Raw genomic sequence first — 24,129 nt, 5'->3', positions numbered from 1 at the left:
TCAGCTTGTCTTTTGAATTTTTTCTTAGTTTGGAAGAATAGGTGTCACTTTGCCCCAAACAATAATAACTCCCAACCTCTAGTCAACCCCAGACAGTGCCTTCCACTTCTCCAGGCTGGGAATTTATGAGCCTGGGGGTCCCTGAACCCTCATAACCCAGTCCCATGACTGGCCACAGCCACCTGGACCAAGGTCAGGAGGTGGGAATGAGGAGAAGGCTGAGGGAGCCTTCAGAGGAACAGGAAGAAACAGGAAGTTCAGAGGTGAGGTGAGGTGAAGTGTGACCCAAACCTCCGCCCAGCTGAGCAGTGGGTGGTTGAAGCCCCTGGGCAGGAGGCCTAGAAGTTCTCATAATGGTGAGAGAAATGAGTTCGGTCCTGCCTGTTGATGAGCTGACAGGCCTTTTCCACATTCTTGGTCATGCCAGGGGGGCCACAGCTAAACACTCCTATCTTCCGAACCTGTTGGGGGAGAAAGAAGTGAAGGCTAGCTCAGTGTTCAGAGGGAGGGCTCGCTGAGTGTCCATGTTAAAGCCATGAAGGGTCCTTGATGAGGACCGGTTCCGTGTTCCTGATGAAGGTTTGCTTCTACCGTGTATGGCCAGCTCTGTGTTTTCAACTCCAGCTCAGTTTTGGTAAACCTGCTCTCTGTGGGTCCAGCCTGTATCCCTTCCAAGGCATTTGGCAACTTCAAGTGTAAGCAAGGTCCGTGTTTCCAATAGAGGCTGGGTTAATCAATGTTCAAGTTGTGGTATAGCTTAGTGTCTCATTAAGGGCTAACCCAGTATTTATGACAGCAGCGGCGTGCCCATCATTCATGATGAAGATTAGCCCAGTGTGAGGCCTGGCTCAGTATTAGTGATTAGGGGAGCTCTGAGTTTGTGGTGAGGACTAACTCAGTCACTGAGCTCTTCCTTTCAAACAAGGCATCATGGCTTCAGAAGTGGCAAGTTCCTGTCGCCTGCTTCCCCGCTTAAGAAGAGCTGGGAGTAACAGGTTGTGGAGCAGGGTCACCCTCAGGGGTGACCCCCACTTCTTTCTGAATTCACTACCCCACCAACTTCCCAGGGGATGATGGGTTCTCATCAGCAGTCAATTTCTTCCCCAATGAAGCAGGTTTGGGAGCTTTGCTCAAACCCCAGATAATACACTGAAGAGAACCTGGATATGGGGTGGGGACTGACCTGCGGGTGAACCTCCTGCAGGGAGTTGAAGAAGGGCTCAAAGGGGGGGCGACCAAAGTGGGTGATGGAGCGCAGGCCTGTGAACAGACTCCGGTTGAGCACCTTCTGGAAGTGCCGCTCACAGATGTACTGGTGGGGAACAAATGGAGCAGGAAGTCAGGGCCAGGCAGAGCCAGGGTCAGCTCCTAGCCCAGACGGAGACCCGCCCACCGGCCGGCTGGCACTGACGCACCAGCATGGTGGTCCTGAGGTCGAATTTCTCAGCCAGCTGGGTGATGTAGATGTGCACGGACACCAGGTCCTGGCAGTCATTCTCCTCCACCTCCCGGATGATGTCAGCCAGCCACTCGAACTGCCGCTGGGTCCGCGTCACCCAGATGAAGTAGATCTGGGGACAGGGTTGGAGCTTAGGACTCAGCTCAGCTCAGGTTCTCTATATCCCAGGGATTTACACACCAAATGAACCCTTCTCGCCAGTTTGTGCCTCTTCCCAGACATCCTGGGGATGGAGTGTATGGGGCCACAGGGCCAGGCTCTGGGACAGGAAAGGAGTTGTCCCAGGGCATGGAGAGGTACAAGACAGCCTGGGGCACCTCAAGGTCTGATGGGGTGGATGCAGCCTTTTCATACTGAGCCTGTCTTAACACCCTATCCAGTGGGCTCTCCTTAGGCTGCAAGGCTTCCAAACAACCCTAGCCCAGAGGGACAAGATCCCACTAAGGGGCTTGTCATAGAACATCTTCAGGGAAGACCCAGCTGGCTGCCTGGAGGAGATGGGAATGGACTCAAAGAGAGACCACAGGGATGGAAGCTTCCCTTGGAGGACCCATCTGTAGCTTCAGATGGGGAAAAGTGGGGTTATGTGGGTTAAGAAGCAGGAGTAGGCAGAGTGGCTTGGACAGAGGAGCAGGAACTGTCTGTCACCCTCTGAACACTGACAGCATATGAGTCGCGCCTCTGCCTGTTCCATTCTTATGCTCCTGACTCACCTGCCAGGCCTAGAGAGACAAGCAGGAGCCTGCCACTAGGTTCAGGCTGGGGCGAAGGAACCCGGTGTGGAGGGGACCTGAGGGCCTGGGCTGTGTTTGGAGCCAGCCATGCCCTTCAGCCCTGCCTACCACCACCTCTGCGCTTTCTCCCAAGAGCACAGCCAGTTTCACTGTGTCCCACCCCAAGCCCCACCCAAGTGTGGCCTTCCTTCTCCCAGCCCAACAATGCCTCAAGTGCTAGTCCCCCCTGTCGAAGGGGAGGGGTTTCTTCACCCTTTTGCAACCCTGCCCGGGGTGATTCCCAGAAGCACACCCAATGTGGGGTGCTTCATAACTGAAGGAAGGAACCTGGGGACTTTAGCAAACTAACTTTCCTTTAGGATCAGGGTGTATCTTGACCACCACCTGCCCCACCCCGCTGAGCCAGGCCAGCTTGACCTTGCCCAGACTAGGGAGACGATGAACAGAGGCAGGAGAGACGGACCCAGATGGACCCAGTGATAGGGAGCAGGGGACATGGGCTGGCCAGAGGACAGGGCACTTACCTTCTTACAGAACACTTGGTAGCTGACTGATGACTTGAAGACCAGGTCTTTGAGAATGGAGGCAAAGGGGGTGACCCCAATGCCCCCTCCCACCAGCACTGACACCTCAAACTTATGCCACTCCTGGTGGCCCTCTCCAAACGGTCCATCAAGGTACAGCTGCAGGAAGGGGTGGGTTTGAGTTAAGCTCTCAGCTACTATCATAATCTGAAGCCAGAAATGAGAGGCGAGATAAGGCAGATAGGTTTGTGGAGTGAGGGGGAAGAGGGAAACTGTGGCTTTATCTGGAACAGCCAGCCTTGGGGTGGGGGAAAGGAGGAACACAACGGGGCAGCTGGTGCTGCAGGGTCAAGGCCTGCTAAGGGGATGGGAGCATGTGGCACATCTGGCCTGGGTCTGGGCACCTTTGGGTATCCGGCACAGCCATCTGGCGAGGGTGAGTAGATCTCCCTGAGGCGAGTGGTCCAGGGCCCCACCGCCCGGATGTGCAGGCTGAGCGTGTCCTCATGGGGAGCCGAAGTCAGTGTGAAGGGGTGGTACTCGGTGGTCCCCAGAGCCACGCAGGCAATCCGCACCCACTGTCCTGACTTGTACTCAAAGCACTGGGGCCGCTGGAACTGCAGGTGGGTCACTCCTGCAGAGGAAGGGTGGGAAGGAGGCTGCTGTCCTGAGCTCGCAACACTGTGGTCTCCAGAGAGTTCCCAGAGCTGCACTCTCAGCTCTGCTCCTGGAATAGTCAGGGGACCTCCGCCCATCAGAAGTCATTACTGCCCTCAGGCCATGTCTGCCCTTGGGAGGGGCTGGTGGTCAGCAGGGCCAGGGACAGCCTGACCTGGGCTCCTCCTCCCTGTTCGAGAGAGGTTCAGGTCCCCTAGCAAAGAGCTTCTCTTACCAGCTCCCTCATTCCTTCCACCCAAGGCCCCTGCCAACTCCACTCATCCAGGCTATCGGACTGCAAGGTCCAGGCTCCGCTCTGCTTCCTCGGGATCACAAAGCTGGTCCCCTGACAGCCTCTAGGCTGGTACCTGAAGGCAGCAGCTCCGCCTTCACCACGCTGATCTCTACCTTCTTCCGGCTCAGGCTCACCAGCTTGTCCCCTCCATAGATTAGTGCCGGGACCAGGAAGAAGATGTGGAAACGAGGCATCTGGACCAGAGCGAAGCTGCCGTGGATGATGAGCTGTATAGAGTGAAGAATGCAGCTCAGACCCAGCCACACCCACTACAGCATCTGAGGCCAGCTCGGGACTTAGACTCCTGTACCCTTCCTCCACTGGCACATCCAATACCCCACCTCATTGTGTGCCATGTTCCTTCCAGGTTCCAAAACCTAACCACTCCCAATGCCCTCCTCCAAAGCATCCAGATAAATGAGCCCACATTCACCTCTCTGACACCGTTCTAGACCAAGCCACATGGACACTCCCCTGCACTCATGCAGTAGCCTCCTGACTGGTTCTCCACTGGGTTGCCCCACTGTGATCAATTCTCTTCAAGGTAGTCAATGTGACTTTTTAAAGTTTGTTTCATTATGTCATCCCTGCTTTAAAAGCCTTAGTGGCCTTCCCATTGTACCACAAGGTGTTGTGAGGCTCTGATCCCGGGCTGCCAACTTTTCCTTCTCCCTGTTCTTCAAACACGACAAGTCCACTCTGTTCAGGACCTTTGCACCTGCTGTTCCCTCTGCTGGGAATGCCCTTTCCCTGGTTCTTCCCATAATTATCTCCATTTCATTTTTCAGGTTTCAGCAGAAACACCACCTCCTCAGGCCTTCCCCACTCCTCACTGTCACAGCTTCCTGTTAGCTCCCTTCAAAGCACTTGCATGCACAAAAATTTTGCTTCTTCACTCATTGCCATGAGTACTGCTGTTTTCCCCAGGGGACTGTTGCAACAGGTACCGTATCCATTTTGTTTGCCACTATACCCTCAGCTCCTAGCAGTTTCTGCTTGGGACATGGTAGGCCCTCAATAACTGTTGAGTCAGTGAAAGGAGTTTCCCCAATTCATCCTCCCCCTTAGGGGTCTAAGAACACCGAACCAGTCTCTTTCCTGCCCCCCCGAAAAAGCTACAAGGTATTGTCCAGATCTAGTCCTTTCTGCAACAAGCTGATCAGACACTGCTTGCCCCATTCTTCCCACTTGCTTGCTCCCGAATCCGGTCAGGCTGGCTTCCCGCTCTATCTCTTCTCAGGATCTGCTCACCAAGGGCTCATGAATGGCCAGATCCCGAGGTCTCCTTTCAGACCACTCTTGCTCCCACCCTTGGCAGTCTGTGGCACAGCAACCATCCCTTCTTGACACGTCCTCTTACTCCCACCCTTGGCAGTCTGTGGCACAGCAACCATCCCTTCTTGACACGTCTGCAGCAATGCTTTCCTGGGTCTCCCTCCCCTCAAGCCACTCACTTCCCACCTCCTGCGCTGACTCTGTTCCTTCTCCACTCCCAACCCTGTGCATTGCCCAAGCCTGGTTTCTTCACCTTCTGTTCTTGCCTTTCTATGCTCTCCCTTGTGGTGTGGCCTCTCAGCCGAGCCACAGCCCCTATGCTTCAGCACAACTCACATAGCTCCACCGTGTCCCGCCACCACCTAACGCCCCATAGCCACCCACAGCCATGCCTATCTCTTCTGTGCCCTGAATAGTCCATCATCATTCACACCTCCACACCTGTGCTTGTGCCCTTCCTTCTACCTGGGATGCTCTTCAGCTTCCACTCTGTACTACCAAACCTTAGCTTATCTCTCCTTAAGGCTTGGCCCAAGTCCCATCTTCTTCCCCAAGTCTTCCCTAACCAGTTTGGCCCAAATGAAACTCCCTTCAATGAGTTCCTGTAAGTTATTCTGTGGAATGCTCAGCTCAGCTATTCATCCTGTATTGTCTGCTTATTTCGATCATTTCCACGCTTGGCATTTATCTCTGTGGCAAATTCCAAGTTCGGGAGGGGAAAGCTCAGTCTTCCCTTCCTCTCCCCTTCCTCTCAGCATAGAGCTGGGGCAGACTGCCAACACAGAACCATTAAACCGAACTCTGGTTGCTCATTCATCTCTCCCTTCCCTCAGGCAAGCGTTCCTGAATACTGGAGCCTTTCCCCAGAGGATCTACTCAAACCTCTCTGTGTTCTCCTCTGAACTGGCTCTGGTTCCCCACGTTCCTCTTTCATTGTGGAGCCTGGGCCCACGCCCACCCCCAAGGCCTTCTGAGAATCCAGCCAGGCTGAGAACAATGTCAGGGTGACATCATGCTTATACACCCTGTTTGGTGTTGACTCCACTTTTAAACCACAAAGCTGCTGCAGACTCATGGTTGGCTGAGGGGCTGGATGAGCGGCCTGCCAGCTCAGCTTTGGTGGTGCCAGCCCTGCCCTCTCCAGCCTGGATAAGGAGCCTGGACAGCTTTCCGAAGGTCTACTTCACACTGGGTCCTTTACTTGTAACATTTCTTTTTGCCTGAGATCAAATGGCCACAGCTGTGATAAATGGGAAGGAAGCAGGTGTTTGGGCCCCTGACCGACCCCCAGGGGAGATACTCCCAAGATGTCAGAGCTAGGCCTGCCCAGCAGAGGGACCTGCACCTTTCTGAGCTGCTGACTTCCCTGCTGGCAGGAAGGGTGGCTCTGAACTCCAGTGATCCCCCCAAACCAAGACCCCAGAAAGGGGTCTTGGTCTCAGGAAGCCAGTCTGACCACTCTCATTGGGGTCTCCCATTATTTCGAAGAAGCTGTTTTCTCACCAGAAACAAGAACATCACCTCCACCGCTAACACAAATAATAACCTAGGACATTAGAGCTTCACACATTCCTGAGAAGATGGAGAGGAAGGAACAAATCAGCTAGAGAGAGATTTCTTTGGATATACACGTCATCAATTCCAGGAAACAACTTAAGCCAAGACAGGGTAGTCATCCTCACAACTGTGAAGTGCTGAGCCTCAGGCAAAAGCACTTCTGGAAACAGGCGCTACTACCTATGGCAGAGGACAGAACTGCACCTGGGAGGAGGCGGGGCCAACCACAGGTGCCTACCTGAGGCAGGCAATGGGAGATCCCCGAGTTCAGTTCTGCCTGCAGCCAGGTGATAGAGGGCAGTCATACGGGCTCTACTTCTTGAGTGCTGGCAGCCAAGCTGTCATCAGAGAGGACACAGGGGCCCTCAGGGTGCCCTTCGGGGAGCTGCCTGTGTCTGTGAGGAAGGCTGCCAAGCAGAACCATGACACAGGGGCACAGAGCACAGTCAGCTATGAAACCAACAAGCTGAAGTGGCTGGTGACAAGCCAAGGGAAGGGTAATCGAACAGGACAGGAGACAGGAGGGAATGTGAAAGAAGGCAGGCAGAGGCCCAGATGAAGGAGAAGGAAAAGGGATGGACAGTCTTAAAAATCCATTTTATAAACAGTTCAAGTGAAGACATTTTGAGCAAGGTTATTAACTTTGTAGATGGCACTTAACTGGTTAGGGTGGCTAACATCCCAGAAAACAGGATCCAAACAAAAGCGACAAAACTCAATGAAGTTTCCTTAAAAAGGGTGATGCTCCCTCGAATGTAGGCAGTCCACCCAGGAGCCCAAACCAGCCACTCAAAGTAGAGAAAGACTGACAGGGCAGAAACGATGTGAGGTATCTGCAAGGAATGCAGACCAGCCTGGTAGAGCCACTCCTGCAAACCCCCCAGACCAGCAAATCCATCTTCCAAGTGCTGCACATTGGGGTCAGTCTACTCGAGAGTCCCATATTATCATCTCCATCTTTTAAGTGGCAAATGAAGAGGATACTTGAAATAACTAAGACGATAGAGAACTGATGTCTCAGCCCTCACCGCCTCCCTGGGAACATCCTGCCCAGACCCCACTGGCCTGGCTCACCAGGACATAGAGCAGAATGTAGAGGTGGTGGGTCAGCCAGAAGCCCCGGAAGCTGCAGCGCCGGAAGTGGTGGGAGGCGAAGACATACATGATGGCCAGGACCAGGAGCATTATGACCCCCGTGAGGCCTGCAAAATGAACAAAGGGTGAAGGGCAAAGGGGTAGGGCTCTTCTGAGCCTGCCAAAGGTCTGTATCCCTTCTCCACCTGCACTGTCCCAGGAGTGGGTGGAGAACGCCCTAGCATCTCCTTCCGCTCCTCTCCCCTCACACCATCGATCACAGTACCCTTCACTTCAACAGACCCTATGCGTTCTTCACGGACCTTGTCATGATACTTTTCAAGCAGCTGTGCCATTATTTGCTTTATGTCCATCACCTTCTGATTCCCACGTTCACAAGAACAGGGACCAAACTAGGCTAGTTGACCATGAATTCTAGTGCTTAGTGTAGGGCCTGGCACACTGTGGGCCTTATATAAATGTACACGGAATGAATGAATGCACGGTGCATCTATTCTGGGCCCTCTGAGTCAGGCTCTGGACATTGCAGGCCCTTTCCTCATGGAGTCAAGGCTTGGTCCGCATCCTTGCAGCACTGTACTTAGCTGCCACAGCACAGAGCTCCCTGGGGTTGAGCCCGGAGTCTGTGGGAGGACCCCCCTCACAGGGAAATCCAGGCCTGTGCTACCCAGGAGGGCAATATGGAGCCATGGTGGGAGTGCAGGGGCCAGAGAATGGCCCCTCAAATGATCAAGGAGGACAGAGTCAGAAATTAGGAAGATTAGAGCCTTGAAGTATGGAAAAGCAGAGGTTAAGAAAGGGATCTAACCAAAGCCTGTAAAGTACAGAACAGAGAGAAGAGCATAAACACAGCCTTATCCTCTAAATCCCAGCGTGCAGGAATTAGCAAGCAGTCTCTGAAGTTCAAAGCAGATCGTTTTAGGATTAAACAATAAATTTTTTTAAATTGCACTGTTTCACAGAGGAGTGAGTGTGGAAAACGTGTTTCCCCGAGGAGGGAACTGACTGAAACATAAACATGTTCAAGAAGTGTTTGAATAGATTCACAGCTAATAGCCCTAACATGGGTGATTATGGGGAGTTAGGAATATACCCCTACATAGCTCTTGTCAAGGTAGACTAAAAGGGGTGGGGTTGGGGGGCGGCATCTACCTAGCTTGACAAAGAGCCCGGTTCCTCCCCTGTGCAGGTGGGGCACAGTATTTCCCAGAGCCACCAGCACGGTAGGCGTCTGTGTTGGAGAGTGGAGGGGGACCACTCCCACTCCACAGAGAAAGAGCTAGTTCAGAGCATGGGAACCCAGTTGAGCTACTGACAGAAGCATTAGAAAGCCATATCCTACTTCCTGGGAGAGTCCTCAGGGCCAGATGGCACAGCCTGACTCACCATGAGAGCCCAGAACCTGAAGCTCGGAGCCAGGCCCAGAAATTCACAGAGCAGGAAGGACTCTCACCTGGCACAGTCTGGAAGAACCACCAGTAATACTTCTGGGGGAACTCAGACCTGTGGGGAAGGGAACGCAAGGAAGGATTCTGAGGGGAGAGGTCTGGGTCTTCCAGAAAGGACCCCCCCAGATGAGACACCCCAACCCAACCACCAGTCTCCCTTTCTGCTGATTTGGGGTTGGAGGCTCAGGCTGGTCATTGTCTGTCCCTGTCTTATAACCAGGAAGGTGACACTCTCTGATTCTTTTGTTCTTTTTTCTAAAGATTTTATGTACTTATTTTTAGAGAGAGGAAGGGAGGGAAAAAGAGAGGGAGAGAAACATCAATGTGTGATTGCCTCTCCCGTGCCCCCAACTAAGGACCTGGCCTGCAACCCAGGCATATGCCCTGACTGGGAATTGAACTGGCAACCCTTTGGTTTGCAGGCCAGCACTGAATCCACTGAGCCACACCAGCTGGGGCTGATTCTTGCCACCCATAAATAATACATCCTCCCCACCCCACTCCACCCCCAGTACTCACCCATCGTCATGGAAGAGGCCAGGGAAGAGGCAGGAGAGGATGCTGAGTGGGCTGATGGAGAACAGGTACACATTCACCACGTGGCCTGCAGTGTGTAAAACTAAGGAAGACCAGGCAGGGGGTGATGAGCCAAGGGACAGCTGGGTGGGGGTGCTCAACCCATGCAGCCCAAGGTGAAGAACTCCAGCCAGCCAGAGTTAGGGGCCTGAAGAAGGACCCTAGAGGTTTGGATATCTGATCTCTGATCAACTTTGTTTCTCCTCATGTCCATGAACATAACCATGTGAGTTCAAATTATATTAGAAATTTACTCTTTTGGTATTTCTTACAGAAATAGGGTTTAAAACATAAAAATTGTAAGACCACACAGTATGTGCACTCATTCTGGGGTGTTTAGTAACTAGTCAGCTAGGTGGTGGCAAGGTGGCCTTGAAAGTGTGGCAAGAGGCACTGGTGGGGCAATGAGGGCCTCCTCAGCTTCCTTCACACCATTGCTGGGTCCATCTCCATCCTTATGAGAAGGACATCCAAGACTTACACTCCAGTTAAGTGCAGGTAGAGAGGAGGGGGTTCTCAGAGGAGAGGAAGCCAGTAGGGGGCAGGAGGACATGGAGGATCCCGGGACACCCAGGGCCTGCCTGTGAGGACGATGGCAGTGGAAGCAATGAGACGATGGAAGTCCACGGCGGCATCAAAAGGCACGTAGCGGTTGAGAAAAGTCTCTCGCAGGAAGGTGATGAGGTTGCGGCACATGGTGAGCAGGATGTAGGAGAACATGAAGGAGACGCTGGCGGCTGTGCCCCGCGACAGGATGATGCCCACGAAGGTGGTCTCTGTGATGCCGGAGGGTGGTGAGGTGAAGGCGTAGTCTGTGGAAGAGCCCAGGCAGTGAGGTGGGGTACAATGCATGGGACAGAGCACCACTGAGCAAGGTCAACTGCAGGCCCTGGCCAGCCACCAGTCACAGTCGCCTCCCGAAGTCTCAGTTCAGAGGGGCCCAAGCAACCACAACAGGCCCTGCCCCCTTGGCTGGCACCAAGTGCAGGCCTCACTCAGCCACTGTCCATCACTCACAGACTGCCCTACACTATCCTTCCCGCAGCTGTCACTCAAGTATGCTCTGCCCTCAAGGTCATCGGTTTTTCCAAGTCCTGTCCACAGCCCCGCGGCCATCACTTACAGTAGGCCCTCTCCAAGAAAAGGCCTGCAGTGATAGCGTAGAACACGGCCATGCAACCGATGTGGCGCCGGTAGTTCTCGATGAAGCGCCTGATCTGCTGCAGGGTCTGGTGAAGACGGTTTCGTTGAAACTTCTCGCGGTGAGCCTCGGTGAAGAGCGGGGGCTGAAACAACGTTACCCTGGGAGACAGGAAGCTTTGGCTCTTAGGTAAGGACTCAGCTCTAGTGCAGCCCAGCTCCCCAGAGGGGAGAAAGGGTGGTCAGTTACTCAAGCCAAGCATGGCTGAGAGCCCAAAGGCTATAGCATACTCAAGCGAGCTGTCAGTGTAGGGAAACTACATCACAAGTGGTCACGGAGCCAGTCCATCCCAAGGGATGCACTTCATCTACCCCAGTCCTCCGTCATACTCAGACACACCTCTCTCCGCCCAGTCTGTAGCTCCTAACTCCCACAGCTTTGTTCTCACCCTTTACTAGAGGCTCAAAGAATACCTCTTCCAGGAAGCCTTCCTTCACCTCCCAGACAGAGAGGAGCATTTCCTTAAGCTCTAAAGCCCCTTGTTCTTACCACTAGCTACCATTCATCAGTGGGACATTGTATTTTTCAGTGTACCAGGCTATCCCATCAGAGTGTGATGTTCCGAGACAGTGCTTAGCACAGTGCCTGGCACCAGGTAATCAATGCATGCACGCTGAAAGGATGGGTGAACTTTCTGGGCTTAGTGGGAGGAGCAGGCGTACTTCTTGCCAAACCTCCGCCGAATCTCCTGGGGAGGATCTGTGTCCACCGGGCACTGCAGTCTCTGTGGTGTCAGCTCCGCCTCGACATCACTGTGGGAACAGCAAGCACTTCCTCCAGACCCACTCCACTGAGGAAGGGCCAAAGCTGCCAGCCAGGGGAGAGCAGGACTCCCACAAAGACCTAGACAATGAGTCCAGTCCGGGGGTCCCTGTCAAGGCTGTCACATATAGCTGTGCCCTTTGTAAGGGTGTCTGACCCAGGCTGCAGGTGAGCATAGGCCTGTGTCTGCAGAGAGTAAGGAGTGCCTTTTCTAATTTGTGCGAAGGTTTGATGTGGGCTGGTGCGGGCTGTGACCCCAGTCATTCCAGGGAGAGAAATGGCAACTACCTGACCCCAGCCCTCCCTCCAACATTCCCAGATGTGGACTCACCAGAGCTTCTCCTGGCTAATGTAGGAGGCACGCCGGCAGAGGTCCTTGATCACTTCGGGCACCTCCACCCCTGCAAAATGCAGAGCCAGGCTGGGAAGCTGCTCAGGGCTCAGAGCCTCAGGAGGACCAGGCTCAAATGTATGGACACTATAGAGGGTCTCTGGCCAGTACTCTGCCTCTGGGTGCCCCTGGCTCAGCCTGTGGCCCCAGTGGGAGCTAGACCCAGCCACTAGCGGGCAGGGAGAAGGCTTGAAGCAACACTGGCCAGGCAGGCTCCCCTGAGTATGTGTGTCTACCTTCAGTCTCACTCCTGGGACCAGAATCAGGCTCATGGGGTAGAGCTCAGGATCTGTACGCAACCTGCCTGCTAAGATCTTTCAGCCACAAAACCCAGCTAATAACCCTCCAGCTCAAAATCTCCCAGGAGTTAAATGTGGAATCTAGGCAGTACATATATGGGAGATCACTATAAAATTTCTCCACTTTTCTGTGTTTCAAAACGTTCATAAGAAAATGCTGGGGGGAAAACCCCTTCCAGGAGCCGCCCATTGTTTCCTCTCTGGGCTGAGCACTTGGGGCAGGGCTGCAGAGAGCCGCAAATCCAGCTTCTCACAGGGGCTGGGAATCTGCAGGTCACTTCCCGAAGATCCCTTCGGTCCACAGGCCAGAGGCCAAGAGTGATTACGCTGAAGAAGGTGAGGGGGAAAGGGATGCTCCTCATACTATTCTTGGACCTTTTCTGTAGGTTTATAAATGTTTCAGAATAAAATTTGGAGGAAACAACTAAGCCCAACAATTAAAAGCCACATAAAATGGTACTCATTGCAACCCTCTACTTAATCCTTCTTTTCCAAGCCTCAGCCTTCCTTCACCCCAGGGGCTGGATCCCTGGGTCTGTGGCCTGGACTCCCTTCAGGCCTCTGCCCCTGCTCTGCCCTCAGGCCTGGGTGCCTGCTGCACCTGGCTGCCTGGGAAAGGTGAAAACCTGTAGAATCAGGCGTGGCAGGTCCATCCGAGTACCAACTCCCCTCCCACCTCCGGCAGGGAAAGCCCTGACCAATGAGCCAGCTGCACCTTGTCTAACCTGCCCCCTTCCCCATCCAGACTGCTCAGCAACTCCAGCTTCTCATAATCCTGGGATGGGCTGGGTTTGGTTTCAACATGCCCCAGTGAGAATCACAGGCTGTGAAGACACCGTAACAGCTCAGAGCAGGCCATAGGCAGGCCCTCTACCTGCTCTCTGCCCACTCCTCACCCTGATTCTAGCCCCCACCCACCTGAGTCAGATACAGGTAGGGCAAGAAATTGGGGGAGGGACAACAGAAGTGGGTCTTCACGCACTCAGCAAACATTTACGGAGCACTGCTCCAGGGGATAAGGTGGCAAACAAAACCAAAACACCCGCCACTGTTCTCCCCCAGTACTGGGCTCCAGGAACAGGGGTCTCTGTCAAGAAAGAGGAATTCCAGCTGCCATCCTCCACCCTGTCCTGACACCCCCCCACCCCACCAGCAGTGCAGCATGACAGACAACCTTTGTGGGCCCCAGGCACTGTTGCCTTCCTGGGGCTCTTCCTCCATTAAAAAATTTAATTAAAAAATATATATGAAAATTAGGTTGGTGTAAAGAATATAATCCAGGCTGGATACATTATTACATATTTATTATCACTCTATTCATTCTTTTCCTCTGATTTTAAGAGAAATTAAAACATTTCCACAGACCCCTAAAGTATGTGGGTTCTATGTCCTGGGCCTACGGTGTCTGATGGGTGCCAGCCCTGCCTCCGGGCTCCCTCACCTCTGACGCAGAGCTGCGTGAAGCGGAGCTCGCTGTCGTGGTCCCGCAGCATGAAGTGGAAGTCCTCCCATGTCAGCTCCTCCTTGTCCTGGAAGCCCGACTCCTGGAACATGGACTCCACCACCTGAGCCAGCTGGGCCTTGGACAGGCAGTTGTTGGAGATCTCGATGAAGGACCTGGGGGTTGGGGGACGGGAGCCATCAGGCCCTGACAAGGGGCCTCAGGCCTAGACACAGGGCCTGATGGCCATCGCACCAGGGCTTCAAAGCCCACATGGAAGGACCCCAACTGACCAGATCCTAAGTTCCTTCTTAACTACAATAGTCTGTGGCTGTACGGGTGAGAAGGAGGAGGCCCCTGCTCTTTACCCTCCTGCTTCCTCTTTCTGTCCCACCTCTTTCCACGGTCAGTCCTGCTCTGGCCTACTCTCCTGGCTGTCCCACTGGACCAACCTCAGCATCCTGATGAACTCGTCCTTGGAAATGAGACCATTCCCATCAAAGTCGTACATGCGGAACATGAGGCGAGACTTCTCCTCAGAAGAGCCTGGGAGAAGGAGGACCCTGTGAGAGGCCCAGACCACCTGCCTAAACCCAAGGCTGGCCAGAAGGGGCCATACCCTAGGGTGACCCACTGCTGGACACAGTGAGGGGCTGTTCTGCCTCCAACCCTATCTGGGTACTTTCATATGTCTGCCATGGCTAGAGACCGGGCCCCAGGGCTTCCCCATCTCCAATGGGTCAGCTACACTCCAGCCTCAGTCTCTAGCCCCTTCCATCTTCTCCTATCTGGGCAATTGCTCCCTCCTGAACTACCTTTCATGAAGACCACCAGGATGTCCAGGAACTCCCGAAAGGACAGGTAGCCATTGCCGTCTTTGTCCGCCAAAGAGAACATGGACTCCACAAACATGTCCTGGGGCTTGAGGCCCAGAGACTCGGCAAACTCAGCCCTGCTCAGCTCACATGCCAGAGCCTCTCGCACCTTCTGTGACGAGTCCAGAGGCAGGGTCCCGGCATCTGCCTGGTTGATGTCCAGCACCTGCACTTGGGCAGCAGCAAAGGGAGGGAAAGAAGGGGACAAGGATTCCTTGACTTAAAGGCCAGCTGAGGCTTGTAGGAGCCACCTCGTAAGGTGTCTGCCCAGCACCCCCTCCCCTAAGCACTACCCCATAAGCCCTGTGCGGGGGTCCCTGTGGCCATTTATTCCACAGACCCTGGCCCTGTGCAATAGCTGACTGCACCAGGAATGCACAATTGAGCCAAGCAGGGGACCTGGAATTGGGACTGAGAGGTCCTAGGTCACTCTTGACCCGAGCACAAGAAAACTCAGAAGCCATGGACCACCCTGTTCTTCCAAGTGCTCAGAGATGCAGATGCAGAAAAAAGCAGACGCTCAGAGGGAAAGGAGGCAGCCTGAGAGGGGTGTGGCCTTGCTTGCTTATAGCTTTCCCTTTGCTGGTCCTTCCTAGGCATGGTCACAGTCCTCCCTTTGGAGTTCCTGAGTCACCACTATAGCCTCCAAGTCAGCTGACCCTTCATCGATGCTAACTTCAGCGGTTGCTCTTTCATCCAGAGTTTTGACTGAGAAGAAGCCTCAGCTGGGTTAAGAAAAAGTTGGGCTCGGGAAAGGGAATTCCTCATCATGGCCATCTTCAGCCCACCCAAGGGGCTATCCCAGCCTAAGGAGGCAGTGAGGGAAGCCAGCAGGCTTGCAAACCACAGCCCTGTCTTTCCTGCCTGTCACCTGGAAGCTCCTACTTCAAGTCTTCATGAAGTAAACCTTGTTGCTTAAAACAAGGTGTTTTAGTGGAAAGCGCCTGGAAGCAAGAGACCCAGGTTCAGGTCCCAGTTGTGCCATTGTTTCACCGTGTGGCCTCGGGCAAATCTCTTCAGTAGTCTGGCATTCATTTCCTCGCCAGTCCTATCTATCTCACACGGTGAGAAGCAACAAGAGAGGCTGTATGAAAAATATTTGAAAGCTGAAAGCACTGTGCAGATAGAAAGGGTTGGCAGCTACCCTCAGGAAATGGCAGCACACCCTCACATCCTAGCAGAGAGAGTCCTCTTTCACAGCCCTGGCAGATCCTGAACCGAGTGGAGATGCCCGGGTCCTACCTGGGCCCTGGCAGTGAGTCACCCTAGTTGAGAACCCTCCATTCTAGTACACGCTCAAGTTCAACTTATTTGAGGAGTGAATGAAGTAGTCCTGCGCACACAGTGAATGACCATTAGATGGTAACTTCCCTCATGCATCCTCTCCCCCGCTAGCCAACACCCCTGCTCCCTCTCCTCAAACACTGATTTCTGGCCTTCTCCCAGGCACCGCTGCTCGGCCCTTTCTGCTCCTTTCCTCTGAGCCAACACTGTTCCGACTTTGAGTACATGTCAGATCTCACTGCCATCACGACTCTACACCTGCCTGAAGCCTCACTAGCCTTTCTGAACTCCCAGACCACTTCTTTCCTTGGTCACATTTACAGCTGTCTTTCTTTGCCAGTCATTTTCCTTTCTGTGTGCATCCCATGTTCCCAGTGGGATGATAAACTCCTTCAGTGGGCGCCCACGATGTTTTATGGTATATCTCCCAAGCCTCTCCTCTCCAGAGTCCTGCTCCCAGACTCAAATCCTTGCAGTTCTCTTCCCATCTCATTTCCCTCTTCCAGTAGCTCTCGGAAGTCTGCTAGGTGGGCACTGACACCCCCTGGAAGCCTCTGGCCGCTGCACGCCCCTAAGGAGGGGTGATAAAGGGTTCTCACTGCCCAACATTGCTTATCTCACCCTAGGTTTCTGCAGCTTCTGAGGGAAGGCAGAGAGCTGGGCCAGCCTGAGAGATCGACACAGGGCCATAAGCCCTATCCTAGGGAACGCCTCTCTGGTGGTGCGGGTGGGATTGGGATGGGGGCAGAAGCATCTCCTTTTCAGTAAGGTCAGGTGACTTGGCCAAAATCACAGGAGAATTGATTCTTACTTGTGATCTCAGGGTTTCTGACTTCCCTGGGAGGTAAGGGCACCACCACAGGCAGACACGCGAGGACGGATCTGATCCCACGTACACACCTGCGAGAAAAGGTGCCTGAAGAAGGTTTCCAGCAGGTGGCTCCGCTGCTGGCGTGTCACAGCTGCCCTCATCAGCTCCTGCTCCCGCAGCCCCCACTCCTGGAAGCTCAGCCCACTCTCCTTCAGAGCCACCCGGAGGTTTTCCACGAGCGCCTGCCGCTCTTCCTCCAGGTTAAACAGCAGCACCTACGGAGGCAGCAGGAGAGACAGTGACCATCTGTCAAGGTTTCTTGGGTCCAGGAGCTTTACATGAATTTTTTTGGAAAGAGACCCCTTGCAAAAAAGATACTGTTATTTCCCTGACTCAGTGGGGTTAAGTGGTTTTCTTATAAGTGCAGAGGAAGCATTCAAAGTCACATACATATATACAGCCATTCTTTCCTCTCTATTCCATATTGGAGGAGGGGAAGGCAGGGGGCTCAGAGAATTGAAGGGACTGTGAGCCAGTCAGAGCTGAAAATTAGCCTTTGATTGACTCCCCTCCAAAAATCTTTAATGAATCACTACAGCCTGAAATCAGGGGACACAGAGGAGCTCCCAGCTTCTTCCAAGGAATTCTAACTAGGACCTGCCACAGTGTCCTTAGAAAGGGAGGGGCTAGACTGTGTCTGCAAGAGGAATAGGGGGCTGTGGAAATCATGGAGCAGGACAAATGCACTCCAGTTTCTCTCTATGCAGCGGTACTACAGCCAATAACCAGAAGCCAGAAACCCTGTCTGGCCCACTGCTCCTTCCCCCCACCTGGCTGGCTGTGGCTGTGGACAAGGAGCCAGGGGTCAGCTGAGCCATACCAGGTCATACTCCTTGGGGATCTTGAGCAGCAGGGTGCGGCACCCACGGTTGTTGGACAGGATGAGGTTGACCTGCTGTGGGGGCCTCAGCTGGATGATACGGAGGAGAGAGAACCTGCCGTCCATGACTCGGATCTGCCCAGGCAGCAGGTGCACCAGCACAGGCCGGCAGGGCTCCTTGCGGCCCTGCCATTCCAGCGCTGGGGAGAGACAGAGCTGGGTTAGCTGGGGCCCTCTGGGCCTGACCTGCCCAAAGCACATCCAAAAGAAGAAGGCCAGCTGAGAAATGGAGTTACAGCAAGCCCTCCTCGCCTCCTTGCCTCTTCTTGGCTATTGAGGGCCATCCCATCCCCGACAGTCCTGCTGTGCTTCTAGCCCATTTCTAACATTTCTCAAGTGGTTATGATGTGCTCAACATTGTGCCAAATACTTTGCATAAATGAGTTTATTTAATCTTCATAAATCTATGATGTAAATGCTATCATTATTCCTATTTTACAGATAAAGAAAAATAAGCTTAGGCCCTGGCTGGTGTAGCTCAGTGGATTGAGCACGGGTCTCTGAACCAGACAATCACAGTTCGATTCCCAGTCAGGGCACATTCCTGGGTTGCAGGCCAGTTCCCGGCAGGGGCCAGTTCCCAGCAGGGGATGCACAAGAAGCAACCATACATTGATGTTTCTATTCCTCTCTCCTTCCCTTCCCCTCTAAAGATAAATGAACAAAATATTTTTTAAAAAAGAAAAATAAGCTTAAAAAAATTTTAAAATCTGCCTAAGGCCCAACTGGTGGAACCAAGATTCCATTCCTCAGTCACTCTGACTCCAGACCTTCATTACTTACTTCTCTGTTGCCTGACATTCCAGTGTGAAATGCACAGAGCAGCAATTTTAGGGGATTCGTGAGTCACAGTAACGCTGTGAAATGCAGTCTCGGGCCTGTGGCTCCTCTGCATGAGTCTATCACATTCTCTATATTTGGGGCCATTGGGAGGAGCTATGGAGGTGGGAGGATTCTAGGTCCAACTTCCACCAATGCCTCCTGGCTCTCCCTCCTGCCCTGGGTGCCGGGAGGTCTAGAAAAAGGAGGCCTTTTCCTTAGGCTGCTGAGGTGGAGTCAGGGGCTGCCCCACTGAGCTGTGTCCTCTCTATGACCACCCTGGCCATCCCCAGCTTACCTTCCACGCCCTCTGCAAACTTCTCAGACTTGATGCTCTGTCGGTCCTGGTTCTGGAGCCTCTTGAAATTTCTCCTCCGAAGCCGGGCAACAATCCAGGCAACAAGCAGGCTCACTGGGAGGGCAGAGGCAGCAGGATGCTCAGAGGAAGGCAGGGGTCTGGGGAGGCCAGTGGCTCCCTCTGCCAGACTCCTTTCCTTGGCTGCTTTCCCCGAGTCCTAGTTCTATTCATCCTCAAATTGAGAAGCTCCTCTTGGGGAGAGGAAAGCTGCTTTGCACCCTATGGGGAACTTTGAGCAGCACCTCAGATGCCTGTGCAGCCTCCTCCCCTGCTTTGAGCACTCAGGTCCCTTCCCAGGCAGAGACTGGACCCACCCTGCCTGGCTGCTGGTCAGCCCAGACACAGCCATGCCAAAGACTAAATTTGAATGAAGCCTTTGGCCCAGCAACTACATCCCAGCCTTGGTTCTCCAACAGGGATTTGCCTGCGACAGTTTGCCAGGCCCAGGCTCTTTCAGACAGCTGTGGATTGTGAATTCCCTGTGGGGAATTCTGGGCCCTGAGGGGATCCCAGGAGAACAAGGGGGCAAATTCTTCCTGGTGCCAACTTATGTGCAGGTCGGACACTTCTCATGCCCCCTCCTCTCTGATGTTTTCACCCACTGTCCAGAGGAATAGTACCCTGCATGGTGCTGCCACAGATGGAACGAACCCCACCCCTCGGCTTGCATCTCTCACCCAGCCCCACCCTGACCATCACTTTTACCCAGGGGGAAGCAGCAGAGGGTCCCAATGGTGACCCCGAAGCCAAATCCACTGCCCTTGAAATAGTCCCTCATGACCGGGGGAACACAGGTTGGCAGGCCCTCAGTGCTGAGTTGTCCTGGCTGTGGGCAGGGGTCTCCTGGGGAAACAGAGAAAAATGGAGTCCTGAGGGGTTGGGGTGCTAGGCCACAGGCTCAGGCACAGGATCACTGAGAAGGTTAGGGTATCAAAAGCAGGGGGTTGGGGGTGCCTCTGAGTCAGAGGAGAGAGGGCTGCTTGCCCCTCCATTGTCCCTGCCATTGCACCAAGAATGTGGCATTTGCCTACTTGGGCAACAAGTGGGATCTACAATGAACCTCAGCTGCACACACACACACACACAAACCTTCCTTCATCACCGCTGTGGTGTTGGGATTTCCTGACTACACTCAGCCCTCCTCATGTTCCGCCCATGCCCAGCCCCATCCCAGCTGAATGTGAGTCCCCATACCAGGTCTCTCTGACCCTCACTTGGGCCCCGCCTGCAGTTGTGCAGAGGGAAACCCACACAGCTGTGCGCAGCAACCTCGATGCCCAGATCCAAAGTTCCCAGGGACAGAACCACAGCTCACTCCCCTCCTTGGAGTCTACTTACTGTCCAGCTTCACTGAACCACACCCTCAGCTGAGGAGGAAGGAGATGCTAGACCCCAAACCCCAGGTACCCCCTGGCCACTCACCCGCATGCCAGAAAAAGACATTGGGCTGCAGGGCACTGGGGTCCACCTTGGTGACAGCCACCAGCACGTCCCATAAGGAAGTGTTTCTGATCTCTGCGATCTCTTCCTCAGAGAACAGCCTGGGGGTGGGTGTGGGTGGGGAGTTGTCAGAGTGGAAGAGAGATGCATGCCCCAGGCTCGGGGACCCAGATAAGGAAAGAGACCCAGAGGGGCTGGGGAGGGGGCGGAGCCAGCTGGAAATCAAGGGCCCAGGAGGGCTGTTTACAGGCAGAGGGCCCAAGCCCAGGCTGAGGTGCAGTCTGAGGTGAGGGCCCAGGCAGCCCTTACCCATTCCTGGCGTTCTCAAACCAGTAACGGTCACCGTCCCGCAGCCGCACAAACTGGTCAAGGACAATGGTGCTGAAGAGGGGTCCAGGGTTCCCATGGCTCTCCAGGAGCCCCCCAGGGAGCAGCTCCAGCAGGGACAGGTCCTGGTTGTACAGGGCGGCTGTGGCCTCCAGCACCTGGGGCCAGGAAGGGATAGGAGTGAGTGCAAGGACCTGAACCCACCATCAGTCAAAGAGGTGGCTCCCAGGGATCAGCCTCAGGGATGATAATACTAATAATAAATGACAGGAACAATAATTCACTTATTATGCCCCAGGCACTGCTGAGTGCTTTACATATGTTAACTCATTATGGGAATGCTCTCACAGATTCAGCTGCCTCTTTTATAAACTTGGAATAAAATAGGCAGCTAGTCTCCTATGTAACTTATTCTTGAACAGGTATAAAATTTGAAGGACCAAAATCAGTGATATTGAATGGTAGAATGATGTGTTAGAAGAGGTTTCTATTCTTTAGATCTAAAAAGTATGTTTAAAAAATCAAACCTCCACAAATATATTGCCTTTTAAAAACAGGCTTTAACAATATATGAGCAGCATATTCTATTTGATCTTTACTTTAGTTCTTTTCTTCATAACGTAAATAAGTACTTGACCAGTTTAATCCCAAGAAGGCACAATTGAAATTAAAGATTTGCCACTGTGGGTGTACCTGATAATTCCCATCTTTATACAGATTTTATAAAATTTACAAGCCCCACACACATATCCCTTTCTTATCAGCCTTTCGATTCTCCACTGTCCAATGATTTTATAAAATAGTAGGGGCAAAGGCACCAAAATTGCCATACAATTGTAGAAACACTGCTGTGCCAGGATGGCAAGGCAGTTAAAACTAGTCTGTTGGCCAGCAGGCAATGCCACTCATGCAGGGTGCAGGGCTGACTCCCCAAAAGCAGCTTGAACAGCAGTGCGTACAAATATGGTCTGTTCCCAAGTCAAAGGCCTTCTACACTGACTCAGGGAATTGTTGGAGAGAGCAAATAAGATAAGTGCTTGCCATGCAACAGATGCTCAATAAACATTTGCTGGATCTGCACAGTCACAGACACTAAAGCCAGACCCTACTGGTCTGGTAACCTCCATCCTGGTGTGTGATACTGGGAAAAGCAACCTGGGTGAGCCCGGCCCCTTTCGCCAGGTGCTTATCTCTGGTGCCTGGGTCTCGCTGCCCTTCTTCTGTGTCTCAAGCCAGTGTGCCCTGATGTTCCCACCCTGCCCTCTGGGTCCCGGCCCTCCTCACAGTGCCATCATTCTGGGAGAGTGCAGGGTTGATGTCCTGCCATCTGGTAATGGGAGGCAGGCCCAGTGCTGCCCTGGCCTTGGTGTAAGAGGGCAGACCCAGATCCCGGCCCTGCTGCAGGCAGCTGGCCAAGTGGTCTGTGCGGGAAAACTTCAGTGGCCCAGGCCAGAAATCTGTGAATGCGATAGCAGAAAGTCTGAGGAAGCTCAGCCATACCAGAACTCCTCCAGCCCATGCCCCACACTCCAACCAGCCCAGGGGGACTTGAGCCATACAGAGGGAGCTGTGGCTGTCAGTTCAGAAGCTCTCTCAGCAGTGAGACAGTGCCGGCTCCCAGCCCTGGTAGCCCTCCCTGCCTGGCTCTGGAACTCCACCTGAACCTTTCCCCAGGGGCCAGGGCTATACAGCCTATAGGGTCAGTCTTGGCCTCACCTCGCACATCTTCAACCACCACATGGTCCTCTCGCTCAGCAACCTGGGAGGCCATGCCCAGAAGCAGTGCATCTACATCTTCGGCTCTTCGTAGGTTTGGGTGCTATGGGGGTGAGGAGAGGAGAGGGGTATGGCTAACAGGGCCAGAGGTTGGGCAGCCAGGCTCCCTCCACCCTGTAGTCCCCCACCCAGTCCTGCTGTTCACTCCCAGACTGGTGGGTTATTCCTCTTCCACAAGTTGATTCCCCACTCAGGGTGTGTGATGTCCCCATTCAAAGCCCATGCTGTTGGGATATGGGTCTCCTTAAGCACAAGGAACTAAAAACTTTATTTCTTCTATTTTAGGAGACTTGAGAACATGGTTGACAAAGACACTAGAAGGTCTAGGTCTTGACCCTTGTTCTGTTTACTGACCAGCTGTGTGAGTATGGGAAAGTCACAGGACTTCTCTGAACCCAGTGTCCTCTTCTGACTAAAAAGGGCATTAGAGACTAATAAAATAACAAATAAAATTAATGAAATAATAGAAAGGGATTACTGAGGTCTCTTTCAACTCAGGTCCGTGACTCTGATCCTATGCCCTCCTCTTCTCTCTTTTCTTCCCTCCTCCCTTCCTCTCTTACGAACACTCTACACAAAAAAATCCAAGTTTGCTTTAAATCAGTGATCAGTGCTCTTGACCCAGGCTGACCTGGTTTGAACGGACAGACTATCTCTAGTAATCTCTCAGAATCCCTCCTTCCTCCTTGCCCCCAGCCCACAAAAATACATTCACATACTGCCCTGGGTATGTCTAACTAGGACCTTTCCTTGGGGGCTGTGATGGTGGGCTACTCCAAGGCCTACAGGGCTGTTAAGGGAGAAGAAAAACCTAGGAGGAAGCAATGAATGTAGAGCCACACCTACACAGGTCCCACTGCCTCTCACACAGCCCTGAGGTGAGAGGAGAGGGTTGACTTTTGACCATGTACAGCTACCTGGTCATGTCAGACATGGGTAGGGGAGATGCCTCCTCCACCCAGCCCATCGCAGCTGGCTGCCGATTGCCCACCTTCACCACACACCCTAATATGCATGCACACATGCACATAAGCACAGACAACACACATACACCCACCCACATATAGGCCCCCAGCCCTGACCTTTCGGCTCCAGTAGCTGTTACAGACTCGGAGAGCTCTGGAGACACTTGAGTTCTGATTGATGATCTTCTGAAAGTGGCAGCTGGAATTTCTGAAATGCAAAGAGTAGGGGAGTGCTGACTGAGACCCGGGGGTGCTAACATCAGGCAGCAGCTCTGGTCTTCCAGGTTTTGCTTCCCTGAGTGGTATGTGGTCAAAGTAGGCCCTGAACAATCTGATTTTGGGGTGGTCTCTCATCCCACATCAGACCAAACACCGAAAAATGCATCCATAGAGCCTGCACAGGCTCTCTTGTGTGTCCTCTCTCCACATATACACATACATTTTAAAAGAATATTTCATGGTCCTTTTGAAATTACTTGTCTATGGATAACTCAACTGCTACGATTACTTAGCCATCACCAGGCACATCAGAAATTGTTCCAGAGTAAGAAAATACAATCTATGAATTGTTTTAAAGTATAATGCAATTGTAAAAGATACACTGACATATTTTGCTTTGTATACATTTACTTAAATGTATATTTTTAGTTTAAAGCTCATTTTTATTATTTTGGAGCCAGTATTTTCTTCAGCTCTCACACATTTTTATTATAATTGCCCCCAAAAGGTTTATAAGCTCCAGGTCCTGGTGTTTACAGTAAAAATGTCCCCAGGGCAGTGTTGAGCGCTTGAACTGAACTTCAGACCAACAGGCTTTGTG

General features: G+C 53.0%; 1 protein-coding gene across 3 annotated transcripts in view; it reads right to left on the bottom strand.

Moving 5' to 3' along the window:
- Window positions 1-24,129, bottom strand: part of DUOX1 (dual oxidase 1) — a 32,353-nt gene continuing 8,224 nt past the window's right edge. The window contains exons 10-34 of one of the 3 annotated variants that reach the window (XM_037054519.1): window positions 23,427-23,517; window positions 22,285-22,387; window positions 21,853-22,025; window positions 20,551-20,726; window positions 20,224-20,342; window positions 19,507-19,644; window positions 18,742-18,855; window positions 17,565-17,764; window positions 16,774-16,959; window positions 14,530-14,755; window positions 14,167-14,260; window positions 13,715-13,890; window positions 11,915-11,984; window positions 11,484-11,573; window positions 10,744-10,922; window positions 10,202-10,432; window positions 9,564-9,663; window positions 9,050-9,099; window positions 7,576-7,703; window positions 3,743-3,896; window positions 3,122-3,351; window positions 2,718-2,876; window positions 1,416-1,571; window positions 1,184-1,312; window positions 1-461 (exon numbers count right to left, since the gene is read on the bottom strand). In XM_037054519.1, the coding sequence (XP_036910414.1) occupies window positions 339-461; window positions 1,184-1,312; window positions 1,416-1,571; window positions 2,718-2,876; window positions 3,122-3,351; window positions 3,743-3,896; window positions 7,576-7,703; window positions 9,050-9,099; window positions 9,564-9,663; window positions 10,202-10,432; window positions 10,744-10,922; window positions 11,484-11,573; window positions 11,915-11,984; window positions 13,715-13,890; window positions 14,167-14,260; window positions 14,530-14,755; window positions 16,774-16,959; window positions 17,565-17,764; window positions 18,742-18,855; window positions 19,507-19,644; window positions 20,224-20,342; window positions 20,551-20,726; window positions 21,853-22,025; window positions 22,285-22,387; window positions 23,427-23,517 (3,595 nt within the window). In that variant the 3' untranslated portion in view covers window positions 1-338. Of the gene's footprint in view, window positions 462-1,183; window positions 1,572-2,717; window positions 2,877-3,121; window positions 3,352-3,742; window positions 3,897-7,575; window positions 7,704-9,049; window positions 9,100-9,563; window positions 9,664-10,201; window positions 10,433-10,743; window positions 10,923-11,483; window positions 11,574-11,914; window positions 11,985-13,714; window positions 13,891-14,166; window positions 14,261-14,529; window positions 14,756-16,773; window positions 16,960-17,564; window positions 17,765-18,741; window positions 18,856-19,506; window positions 19,645-20,223; window positions 20,343-20,550; window positions 20,727-21,852; window positions 22,026-22,284; window positions 22,388-23,426; window positions 23,518-24,129 lie in introns of those variants that run through there. The other 2 variants (XM_037054517.1, XM_037054518.1) reach the window with 2 other exon arrangements.

Source organism: Sturnira hondurensis, unplaced genomic scaffold, assembly GCF_014824575.4.
Source record: "Sturnira hondurensis isolate 20B ecotype Veracruz unplaced genomic scaffold, ASM1482457v3 Scaffold0008196, whole genome shotgun sequence".
Lineage (NCBI taxonomy): Eukaryota > Metazoa > Chordata > Mammalia > Chiroptera > Phyllostomidae > Sturnira > Sturnira hondurensis.
The sequence above is the reverse complement of the archived record's forward strand: the minus strand, read 5'-3'. Positions and strand labels throughout refer to the sequence as shown.